The sequence below is a fragment of the Galleria mellonella genome, unplaced genomic scaffold (genome assembly GCF_026898425.1).
Source record: "Galleria mellonella isolate WM207_F2 unplaced genomic scaffold, CSIRO_AGI_GalMel_v1 utg78, whole genome shotgun sequence".
Classification (NCBI taxonomy): Eukaryota; Metazoa; Arthropoda; class Insecta; order Lepidoptera; family Pyralidae; genus Galleria; species Galleria mellonella.
In genome coordinates, this window is record NW_026442151.1 from 4131884 (window position 1) to 4144870 (window position 12987).

Here is a 12987-nt window from a genome sequence, read left to right on the forward strand (position 1 = left end):
TGAATAAACATTTTTTTTTTATGAATGTACCGCTCAGTTCAGAATACAAATGGAAGCTATTGCTTTTTTTTCAAATAAAAGTTTAGTTTATGACAAAAATGTGAATTGATAAAATTACTACCACAAATATTTTTTTCTTTTTACCATATTGATAAAAAGAAAAAAAAAACTACAATCAGTCACGTATTCTTGAATAGACCCGACCAAAAACACACGTCCACGAGTATGATGGATGAACCAGCCCTCGTTGTGTTTTACGATATTATAGGGAGCTTAACGACCATTGTTAGTAATATAGTCTAACAGCCCTATTGCTAGCAATATACTTTATAAGATCGACTTCCACGCGGTTTTCCTGTAAATTATCATCATCAATACTTGTTAAATTTATTACGATGTGCCAACTGACCTGATGCTCTGCTAGTCTATACCGACAGCACAGGTGGGATTACCATTTCCTTTTCATCCATTAAAAAAAAGAACATTGTGCACTGGTACTACCTAATCATGTGAGAGACTTGCCATCTAGTGTCAAGAGTTCTTAGACACTATCGTCATAACGAAGGGCTTTAATGTGGCTAAACTGACGATGATTTTGCCTGCCCTCTAAAGCATGAAACAAATAACAATCGTTTTTAATAATTCATATATAAATTTGAAAATTCATACTAACACAGATTAAGGTTTGCTTTGGAACCTTTTTTTTTATACCACTGAGGTGGAAAAAAATCATACGGCCCACCTGATGTAAGCGGTTTACGTAGCCTATGAACGCCTGCAATACCAGAGGTATTACGCGCGCGTTGCCGACCCTGAAGAAACCTCTTTACCCTTACACTTTGCCTTTGGACCACAATTAAGCATTGTCCTAATGAACTTTGCCAGTTTTAGATTATCTGGCACCTCTGGACATAGTATTTGAAAGCGCCCCTAAAAACGCTCACTGAGGGTTGATTGAGCAAACACTAAATAAACTAACTGGAATTTAGATTAGGTTAGGTAAATTTCTTCGAGCGATATAGTTCCGCTGTTTGTCCAAAACTATCAGCATCGAATTTGATGCAATTCCTTATCGATGCATCGCTCTTAGCGTTACACAAATAGGACCTCGGTGTCCCTGAGCGTCATCCAACTGCGCTCTCTATCTTTTAAGGTTAGTACTGGCTGTTGATATTATGTGACAGGTACTTCATATTTCTTATCCATATTCTTAATTTAAATTTGTAAAAATAAATACTTTTCAACAGAAATTAAATGCAAGTTTCAGGAGCGCATGCGCAGTCCGTTGCCACCGGATTTGGCACGGCGCTCAGGCCACAACCAATTAATGTTTCAACTGGACTTGTTCTAATCACTTATACAGGTGTTCCTCAATTAATACCGCAAATATAAATTCATTAGTCAGTATATTTATAACTTGTTTGACGACTGCTGTAATCATGTGTGGATTGAGATAGTACACTAAAGTTGTGTTTTATTTTATACAGTTAATTACATCATCGTGTAAACAAATTAATCGTACGATCTCCGGACTCAACTAATAGGCGCAAAGTTTTAAAAATATTATAGAAACCAAGGACGCTTATATACAGCGTGTAACGAAATATTATAAGTACTTACGTATATAATAAGACGAAATCCACAATAATATTCTTGAAACTCTGACAACATTCCTCAAGGGACATTTATTTTTAAGGGGTTCAAAGATAAAAATATTTTTTGGTATACCAAAACCGAATAAAAAGAAAAATATTGCATAAAATCATGTTTTTACTTTTTAGGTCGCAGGAAGAAAGTGTTTCAGTTTGAAGGATGGGCTATGGCAGTGAAATTACAGGGCAGGGAAGCATTAATTCTCAAGAGTGGCAACGCATCTGGGATACCATGTTGTATATATGAGTAAATTGTAGTGTAGATATTTTGTGATGTGACCCGTACCATGGCGGTTCACACACAGTCACATAAATGACTGTTAGTTACTATTTTTCATCAGACGGTAGCTTGTTTGGCATTCCAATTGTATTAAATTTATTGTATATAAAAAATGAACAAACTTTGTACATACGGCGCGGTCACATGATAAATGGATTATGTGATGGCCTAGTCCTATATTATCTGTGGTGATGACGATTGATTATGACATATGAAAAATTCCATACATATTCTTATTATTTTGTTATTCACTTTTGTTAATTCTATCGCTTATTATACATAATTGTTATAAATTAAATGTTGTGAGCCAGTACTACTCTGACTTATAGATCTCATAAAATGTAAATTCAAATGTAGAGGACACAAAAACTTTTGTCTACCAATTTACATATCTAATTGTCCATAATAAGAAACGTGAATTAATACGAACATTTGGGTAGAACTTGAACTCTTACAAACCAGAAACAATGCGACACAGAAATTTAATAAATTCACTGGTGCTATAAACATAGATTTAAAAATAATAATAATATAAGCTAATATAGGCTCAATCTCCACAGCTTTGGGTTCTAATATGCTCAGCAAGATGCGGGTCCGAGAATGTGAGTGCAATAGTCGACAAATACCTGTAATCTAGGGGAGAAAGGGATTGTTAGTAATGGAGACTGAGAATCCCATTGCTAGCAATATACCCAACTAGGTCGACCTCCTCGCGGTTCCCCCTGGAAACTATCATGGTTAATTCCTTATGAATTCATAATGATGGACTAACTGGCCTGTTTTCATTCTCATCTATCACCCTTCACTGGTGCTCCGCCAGCGTATCCCGTTAGTGCAGGCGGGGTTACCATACCATTTTCACCCATAAAAAAAAATACCTGTAACCTATTAGGAATTACAATTGTGAGATTTATTTTCAACAGGTTTCAAAAAAAGGATATTCTCAAATCGATTATATTTTTATTATGTTTATTACCTCATAACTCTTTTATCTAGAAGAAAATACAGATTAGACCTATAGAAACTTTATCAAAACTGGTTTAGTATTTTAGTTTTTAAGTTTTTTTTTTTTTTTTATATACAACTTAGAATGGCAAACAAGCTGACGGTCCACCTGATGGAAAGTGATAACCATCGCCTATAGAACATGAGCAGTACCATGGACATAACGAAGTATACTGTTTCGCCCATGATACCCCCATGCGTTGCCATTCCTGAGAACTCAGGTGTTAATCCTCTGCACCCAGTAAATTCACGCCATATCCCACCCTTCAAACCGAAACACAGCCCTGCAGTGCACAGCATGCAAACAGGATAGTAGAAACACGAATGGGACAGAGGTGCCCAAGCAATCGACTTTTGTATAATTGAAAATGGTCTTTTTTGTAAAATACAATCTTAACTTATTATTTTGTTTAATTGATTTTATCGTTTGTTTTATATTGTTGGTATAAATTATGAGTCACTAGTACAACTATATTATTAAACTTGTTAAACTGTTAACTGTGTAGACTAAAGCACAATTAATTAGATAACTATATACAATATGCAATGTAGTTAAGGTAATTGAACTGGTCTTGTTGTAGCCAGATTGGTGTATTAATATTCAGTACAACTTGATTATACTAGACTTACTAAACAGATAATCGATATTACCTTTAACGAAGTAACTTAATAAAGAGATAAACACTCTTCAACTTTATCTTCTGAAAGTAAGAAAGTAAAGAGTTTCAATATATACAGAGTTTAACAGAGACCCTTTCAGTTATTGTTTAAAAATATGTGAGTAAATTTTCGTGTTCGTAATGCAACATTTTACAACTTAGCATGGCAAACAAGCTGTAAGTCCACCTGATAGAAAATGGCAACTATATACCTTATCTATTTTTGTAACATTCTCATAAATATATATAAAATTATTTGTACATTACGTAAATTAACAGGACAAAATGGCCGTGTATGTGCCGTCTCGGCATAGAATAGGCCACTTCCTCCTTAGCCGTCGATGTCGTTAGAGTCAACTAATGGAGTACGAGGGATGGGCAGCAGTGTTCCTCTTAAAACATCTCTAAAGTCTGATTGCGGTTGCTAATCTGCCTGCCAAGCGTGGCAACTACTGGCATAACCCCCAAGGAGGAGGCTTATGTTCAACAGTGGATAATTAAAAGGCTGATATAATGATGATGTAAAATTTATTGTACATTATGTGAAATAATTTATATAAGACCTTGTCGTACGAATTGGAAAAAACTTTAATGATAGACAAGCTCTTTTATAAATAAATAAATTTATTCATAATCGTAAAAATACAATTTTTACAATTATTTTAAGCCTAATTTGTATCTTTACACTTTACAGGTGTAGCATTGTATCCGGTTTAGATAGCATTCTAGATCAGTCTCTTATTAAAACAAGATCTATATCTGAAACTCCATACTATATATTACAATGAAAATTCTATTTTATTCATGCAGCTGACAACGACCAAACAAACCGACAATCCATCTGAAGAAAGTGATAACCTATAATAGCAACATATTATAGAATATACTGTGATACCAATGGTAACATTCCTCCGTTCTTTCTGGAAACTGGATTGTTAGTAATGGGGTCTAACAGCCCCATTGCTAGCAATATACTCTATCATGTCGACCTCCACGCGGTTCCCCTTGGAAACTATCGTGGTTAATTCTTGTTGAATTCGTCACGATGGGCTAATAAACCTTCTTTCATTCTCACTTATCATCTCTCACTGATGCCTCGTCAGTGTATACCGATAGCGCAAGCGAGGCTATCATCAGTGACGAATTTACTTACAGCCTCTCAAAGCTGGATTAGGGTAGACCTATGTCGGCAGATTATAGCGGCGGCGAATTTAAAAACAATTTTTTTTTCTAATCATAAAATTAAAATTTTTATTAACAAAACAATTTTAATTAACATGATTGTGAACAAGGCTATTGAATTGTATAGATTGATAGGTATGGAAAAATTTAAATAGTCCACTGGCATCAAATATGTAAATCCGCCAATGGTTACCATTCCATTTTTACTAATTAAAAAAGCCCTCATTGCTATTTCGAAAAAATAAGGAAGTTCCAAAGCAAAATCTAAAATTACAATAACACTCCAACAATCCACAGTCATTACGATTTATTATAAATCACGTGTAACACATTAATTCTTTATCATTAATTATTGGGCACTAAAGATAATAGACCATTAGATGACGTAGCAGTCAGCCATGACAGTGGCACTGTCATCACTGCCAATTGTTTACCACCGGAAGACTTGCCTGCCAATTGTAGTCCGTTTCGAACTATTGTTAGCCTTCACCATTGTCAAGGTACTAATTTCCAATTACAAGAAGTGTTTTATTACACTACAACTACTTTTTACCCGCGACTTCGTCCACGTGACCTAGTGACCGGGATTCGAAGTGGCCTATGTCCTCCCCAATAACACTACGTTTGTGTCAAATTTCGTGACAAGTAATTAAGTCATTATAACTCATCTGATGGTATACGGTTAGCGTAGTCTGTGGACGCCTGTTGCCAGGGGTGTCCCAAATGCATTATTGACCCTTAAAAAACCTTATTTTTAAGGAACCCCATGCGTCCAAGGGAAAAGTTAATCTTGTAATGTGTCTTTTATTACATAAATATATTTTGTGAAAATTATTACAATACAGATTTTTTCTGACACATTTCGGAGATAGAGAATATTCTGTAAATAACATTTTTTAATATAATGAAATTATATGATATAAAGTAACATTTATAATTTTATTTCATACTTCCTTGAATATTTTTTCAATCCTTTAACCTAATATTGTACCTCGTATCAATTTACGAGTAGATAGATACATTTTTCCATTTAATTTTTTTTTTCACATATGTGTAACGTTTCATATTTAAGTAAGAGTAACGTAATTTAATTAAAACAAACAAAAAAGTCCGGAAAATACAAAAGGGCAAATACATTATACGAATAGACAAACAAAACGTTATACCTACTTTTAATGAACAAACAAAAAAATAATTACGATGTTGTCCTAAAAAAAAGGAATTATTTTATTCATATTTTATTTCTCTTACTCTGTTGCTATGTTTCTAACACTACTTAAAATAATATTAATTTAAATGGCTTACGGCAACAGCTTTACTGTACTTATACAATTGTATCGTTGTGTTTGTTAATTGTCTTGCTTATTTCCTATATTGTATAATGCAAATAAAGTATACTCATCCATTCATTAATTAATTTACAACTCATATAAAATAAAAATGTTTACTTTTATCATGTAATTTATTCCCAAAATTCTTGATGTGCACCATACAATTTTTCAGGTCGTGAATACCTCCGATAAAATATAAATAACTAGTAATTTGGCCCAACTTCGCATGGGTAGAATTGTCGAAAATAATATAATATAGCTTACTATAGGTGAAAATATTTAAAGTCGGTTGCGTAGTTGTTCAGTTTATCCATTACACACAAACAAAAAAACATCTTCTCTTTATAATATTAGTATAGATTAATGTACTTATCAACCTAAATATATCTTATTTAATAAAAATATATTCTTTAAATTATTTAAAAAAAAAAGTAATAAATCAATTATATAGTATTAAGATTAAAAATAATGATACTAATTCATCTCGGCCGAGGCCTACAGTTGTTTTTAAATGTAACCAAAAATAAAATGGTCAGCCAATAGCTAGACAATGCACGTCGCGGCGCGGCGGTGAACACACAAAACAGCTGTACTCGATTGATTCACGACACGGTTGAAGACTGTAGCGGCTGTGACACCAGTTAGGAAACCATCAACAAGTAGAAATGTCACCGTTTCAATCTATTAGTTTAGTGGGAATGCGTTCAACGTTACGTGTAGTAGAGAATTTTGAGAGAAAATATTATGTAGACTTACAAAATTGATGATGTGAGACGAGTTGATATTTATAGGTTCACGTACCGATTAGGAATTGCGTTGGGATGAAATGTGTTCTTTGAGGAGGATTCGAATAAAACAACTTGATTATTATGTTTAATAAAAAATATATTTTATTATTTAGAATAAAATTTATGGACAATTTATCCAAACTACTTAAACATTTTATTGAGTGGTTCAATTAATTTAATAAAATAGTAATCTTAATATAATTTTTAGTACATTGATATTTTTAGCCAATGCATGGCCATACCATTCTACCCTATTTACTCATTAATGTCCCACTGTTGGACATAGATCTCTAATATTTTGTTCTCTTGGCCACATCTTACGATATCCTGGGAAAAAAATAGTGAAACACATTCCGTCACCACATCAGATCAATGCTTAATCGTGTGTGAGTGACTGACTGGTCAAGACATATTTATGAAATGATTAATCTAATTTTATCTATGTAAAAATCTAATTATTTATATTAAATGCTGTTTCTTAAAAGTGGTAATCTTCTAAGATAATTATAGTGAGACATTGCGATCGAGATAATTAAAAAAAATTGTTCATTTCATAGTGTAGAACTAATGGGACTAAATAGTAGTACTTTGATATATAGTTGTCGTATATTTCAATTTATAGCTCTTTCCATCGTCATCTTTTACTTGATCACCTAACATTAAATTTTCAGAAAAAGTACGACTTTTAAACTTTTTTATTCATTTCAAATTATCATACACTACATCACTGAAAAATTCAGTAGACTTATTATCAAATTTATCATCAGACAAAGAGGAAAATCTAGAGAATTCAGAGCTTATAGAAGTCATTGTCTGAAAACTGGTATCAAAATGATGCCGAATGCGCCACTCTGCAAGTTGATCATCAGTGGGTTGCAAAGCTGATATATAGCTAGGAGCATTACTGTCATTACTTCTAGTAGATTTCATTCTGACAAAATTTTTGATGCTTTGATTAGACGACACAAAAAATATACTCTCCGAATGTACAGGGGAAAATTCTTTATGCACTACGCTATCTCGCAGAGAAACCTTTGGAGGTAAGACCAATGCCTCAACATTTTTGTGTTTTACAAAAAGTAACCTTTTACTGCCTTTTAGTAGAGTGGGTTTTATCCGTACTAAACCATAGACAAATATAGCTCCGAAAGCCAGACATATCAATACCGTAAAAATATAAAATGTTACTGAACTAATTCCTTTTAAAGAATCATTATTTAAATAATCAGATAATGGATAATCAACGCATTTTGTAGATTCAACTTCCTTTGAATCTAAATTTATAGGACAAAATGTGTAGCGATTCGTAATATTTATATCATATATTCGAATCAATTTGGGCATTGTATTTACACAGTATACCTCATTTGGCAAATCAGACTGATACCACAACAGTCCATATCGATCAGATTCTACCAACTTCACTTGCATCATTGAAAATTTTGTACTATTTAATAAAAGCATCGGTCTTATCCAATCACTAAGATTAATAGATGTATATTCTTTATTCCGGCTCTTGGACCTTAAAAACATATCTATTGTGCAAGTTTCATATTTACAACTAAACTGTCGTATAGGTGACACTAATCTCCATGAATAATTGTAATAAAGTAAATCATCATTACGATTGACTTCTCTAGTATAATTATTATCTCGAAATGGCGTACCAATAATATCATTTTGAGGGATTAAAGTGGACTTCTCCGATTCATATACTTCAACAACAACGACACCTTGAGTTTCGTTATTGCAAAAGTTCTCGAGCGCAGAAAATTGTTGTCCATGCATCTCTTTGGGACTGTGACAGACCGGATTAACAGGAAGTATATCTCTGTTGTTCAGTATTCTTAAATGCTTCATCGTACAATCGCAATACCATAAATTATCTTGTAAATAAATTCGGGGGTACGGGCGTACCATTTCTATAATTCTGTCAAACAGTCCTGGCGGTATTGTTATAAGGTAATTGTTATTTAAATAAATAATATGTATATTTGTCAAGTAATCAAAAGTACCCTCACCTATTGCTGTTATTTTGCACGAATTAAGGTATAAAATTTTACAATTTACTAAAGCAGTAAAACTTTCTTTGTTTAAAATATTGTCAAATATGTTGTTGGAAAAGTCTACTAATTCCAATTTCGATAATACAGACGTTCCTGATCCTGTTACATTGTAAGGATTCCAATAACCACTTTCAGTTATAGTAAGAGTACATAAAGTATCGTCAACAGCACGTAAAGCATTCTGATGCAAGTGCAATAAGTTAGAGTTCTTGACATATAACTCTCTCAAACTTGAAAGTCCCACTAGAGCATCTGCGGTAAACGTTGTTATTGTTACTCCATCAAATAGTATAGTAACTATGGTTGCTCCAAATTGACTCATAAATGCATCTGACCTGATATGTCTAAGATTTCCTCCATTAACAACTAAGTTATAAATGTCAACTCGTACTCTAGACATCCAATTCGAAGGCATAGTTTCGTTTATAAACATTGGTTGGTTGAGTACTAATGAATGTCCTTGACAGTCGAATTCGGATAACTGAAAATAATACATGAAATAAAAAAAAATAGAAGGATTCAACTGTGATATTTTTATGCATATAATATGCATATTAAAAATAATTTATAATTATTTTACTCACAATTAAACATATTCTAAAATTTCTGCATTGCTCATGCTCTTTTTGCCCTTTCATAAACCTTACCTTTTGTAGAGATTACACTCAAATCTGACTTAACTTCTACGTTATACATAAAAAATATTAATACCTTGTCTAGACTGGAGTAACTATTATAATATATTAATCTGCAGTCAAAGCTCTACAATTTTAATACGAACATTAAGAGGGTATTAGCTTTGCTTGCGCCTAGATCTTTTTAAGCTCTGCTCATATATAGACTGCTGCTTTATAGATGTCTATTTGAGATTATATCGTATTGTATTGTAAAATCTTTATTATATATAACTTACATTATACACATTAAAAGATTTAATATACAATGGTAAACTTATAACATAGAGAGATCTCTGACAGTCAATCTTTAATGTATATGTGTAAAATGAACTAAGTTTCTTTTTCATTCATACTAAATGTTGATAAAAATAAATATTTAAAAATAATTACCGATGATACGAAAATTATGTCATCTTCATAATCAACAGAATACGGGGCGTCATGGCATTCTATTCTGCACTTGATTGCAGAACAGCGTGTATTATCAATAGAATTATGATTATTTTTATGATTTTGCATCGCCATAATAAGTATCAGAATGAAGCTGGCTACAGTGATAGCACCAAAAGTGCATTGAATCACGAATTTTAACCATCCACGGCTACAAGATGCATTCCTGTGAAATAATAATTTATTAATTATAAAAAATATTCATAAGCTCTTTTCTTATTCGGTGAAGACATCAATTACACAGTTCACCTAATAGTGAGCGATTATCGTCCTATGAACATCTATAATACCATAGGTATCATGTATTGGTTTATCGACCCTAAAGAAATCTTTTAACGCCCTTTTAAAAAGAGCCAGTGCAGTAATCTCTTGGGAAAACCTCGATAACTTACATAAAACCTTCCTGTTTTCGTTACACAGCTTTTGTAAAGATAAAGGTATGATACCGTTTTAAACCTATGAAGGTACCTAATTATTCTTTTAATTGCAATTATCCTTTATATCTCATTACTTTTTCAATCCATCTAGGTATGCTATTTACAATTTATATATAAATTATATTTGTTACTAGAAACGTATACATACATACATATCGGTCACGCCTGTCTCCCATTAGGGTAGGCAGAAACAATGGAACGCCAAATGCTTCGATTTAAACAAACATCTTTCGCTTCTTCCACATTCATCAAACTTTTCATACACGCTCGCCGGTTACTGGTACTTGTAATTTGGCCCTTCTTCAGCACGTCGCCTATTTGGTCAACATACATTCGTCTAGGGCGGCCCCTACCGACATCATTCATTCTTGCTCGATAAATCTCTTTCGTAATTCTTCTTTCATCCATCCTCTCCAAATGACCAAACCAACGCAACATTCCTTTTTCGATTTTTGTCACTACATCGTCTTTCAGTCCACACTTCTCTCTAATCACACTGTTTCTTACTCTATCTTTTAATATAATACCACACATAATTCTCAAAGCTCTCATCTCTACAGCATACGTATACTTATTGCAATATTACATAAAAATTAAAATACGTTTTACAGCAATGTATGAGTTATTTTTTTTTAATTAGATAATAACATTTAAAAATACAGGTAATTAGATTCAATAAACGATCTGTATTAATCATCTTTACTCATATTGTGATATGATCACTCATATCGGGATAAAAGAGCCCTAATTACAGATATAGATTAAAATTTCTGTAATATACTATGTTTTAATCCAGAATACTGTTGGTAGTTAAGACTAGTCACACAAGGAACCCTATCCTCTTTCCCATATTATTCCCTTATTTTTTATCTTTCCCACAGATAAAGATTTGTATTTACTGGCTTTCACTGCCTATCATTTTTTTTAATACAACTATGATGGCAAACAAGCATACGGCCCGTCTAAACCGAGTAAACAAGGGTTATCGTAGCCTATGGATACTTAATACCAGGGATGTCATGCGCGCGGTTAAGAAACCTTAATACTCCCTTTTTGAAGAACTACATACTATAGTCTCTAAGGAATACCTCGACAGGAAGATCATTCCACAACCTGAAATCACAGAGTGCGTGACCATTCTAGTTCTAAGTTATGAGAATAAATTCCCTGCTGATGGCGAAAGGTACAATGGTGAAAGGTAGTTGTAGGTATCATATTAAAGAGTTCCTTAGAAAACATTTTTTTATACAGACGGTAGAAGATGCAAAGCGAAATAAAGTCTCGCCTTAAAGTAAGGAGATCGATTCTGCCTGTTAACCTAGGATCCTTGACAATTCTCATAGCACGCCTCTAGACCGCATAAAGAGGATTAAGCTTGTATCCAGGAGCTCCCGCCCACAACTGAGAACAGTACACTGTATAGAGTCAGACTTGTGACTTATATAGCAGTCTTTGTCCTGGAGTGAAATGCTGCTTCACTTTACACTCCGAACTTTTTGGGCGACAGTTTGTTTTTATTATTTGAAAATTTAAACTAAATCTTACCTGACAGCCGCTGTTAGTTTTACCGAAGGCTTATTAGCTAAACGCGACTGAACTAACTGCATGCTAAAACTTATTTAAATTTTACATTAATTACGAATTTAAAAAACTTTTGTGCTATTTATGTGTAAAACATTTTATTTTAATTAAACAAAATATAATTAAAAACGTTTGTCACAAATAGCCATAAATTAAGTAATCGCTACATTCAAATGATATCTCGTATTTAAAATAAGAAAAGTAAAAAAAAAAAATTAATGTCACGATTATACAAATGCACAGACGTCACTGACCACCAAATATTCTGAAACGAGAAACGTAATAGCTTATTCCAGTAATCCATAATCAGATAAGAACAACAATATTACTGTATCAACCCATTAGTGTCCGTGTAGGGATAAACTATGCAAACAAAACGCCATCATATGATATCACATTCACGGGCAAGGGCGTCCTGTCCTTACATATTTAATACAATTTATTGCACATAATTTCATACTGATAATATTATTTTATATATTGGAATAAAATATCGTCTAGTACTTTACTGTAACACATTTCGTTTTTGTAGTATTTTCAAGAAAATCGAATAACAAATTTTAAGTATACAGTTATCGAATAAAAGAAAATTTGAAACTAAATATTTTCTACAAAGAGAAATATATGCCTAACGTTTACATATGAAACTGAAAATATTCACGCGAAAACGTATCACAAAAAATATCGAAGCAAATTATAATAGATATGTTTGGTTTACAAATAGGTATGAAATTTTTCGTCTCACAATATTTTCATCTTTCCAAGAAGTCATTTTTTCATCCAGATAGTTGTTTAGTACTAAGCTTACAAAAAAAAAATGAGATAGTTCTTCGTACAATGTTTCATAAATTCAGCATAATAGGTACTTACGTAATAAGA

The 12987-nt window shown here is 32.6% G+C and overlaps 1 protein-coding gene across 1 annotated transcript; it reads right to left on the minus strand.

Moving 5' to 3' along the window:
- Positions 1 to 6795: 6795 nt before the first annotated feature.
- On the minus strand, positions 6796 to 12483 carry LOC113517357 (uncharacterized). Its single transcript, XM_031912515.2, has 3 exons — positions 12073 to 12483; positions 10031 to 10256; positions 6796 to 9444 (listed from the first exon to the last, which is right to left on the minus strand). The coding sequence occupies exons 1-3, from the start codon at positions 12132 to 12134 to the stop codon at positions 7597 to 7599; spliced, it is 2136 nt and encodes a 711-aa protein (XP_031768375.2). The 5' UTR covers positions 12135 to 12483; the 3' UTR covers positions 6796 to 7596.
- Positions 12484 to 12987: the final 504 nt, after the last annotated feature.

Excerpts from the sequence above, each read along its gene's own strand:
- LOC113517357 (XM_031912515.2), bottom strand. The coding sequence starts at position 12,134 with ATGCAGTTAGTTCAGTCGCGTTTAGCTAATAAGCCTTCGGTAAAACTA. Across the intron at positions 10,257-12,072 it reads AAACTAACAGCGGCTGTCAG|GAATGCATCTTGTAGCCGTG; the intron begins GTAAGATTTAGT and ends ATTATTTCACAG. Across the intron at positions 9,445-10,030 it reads ACATAATTTTCGTATCATCG|TTATCCGAATTCGACTGTCA; the intron begins GTAATTATTTTT and ends TATTATTTTCAG.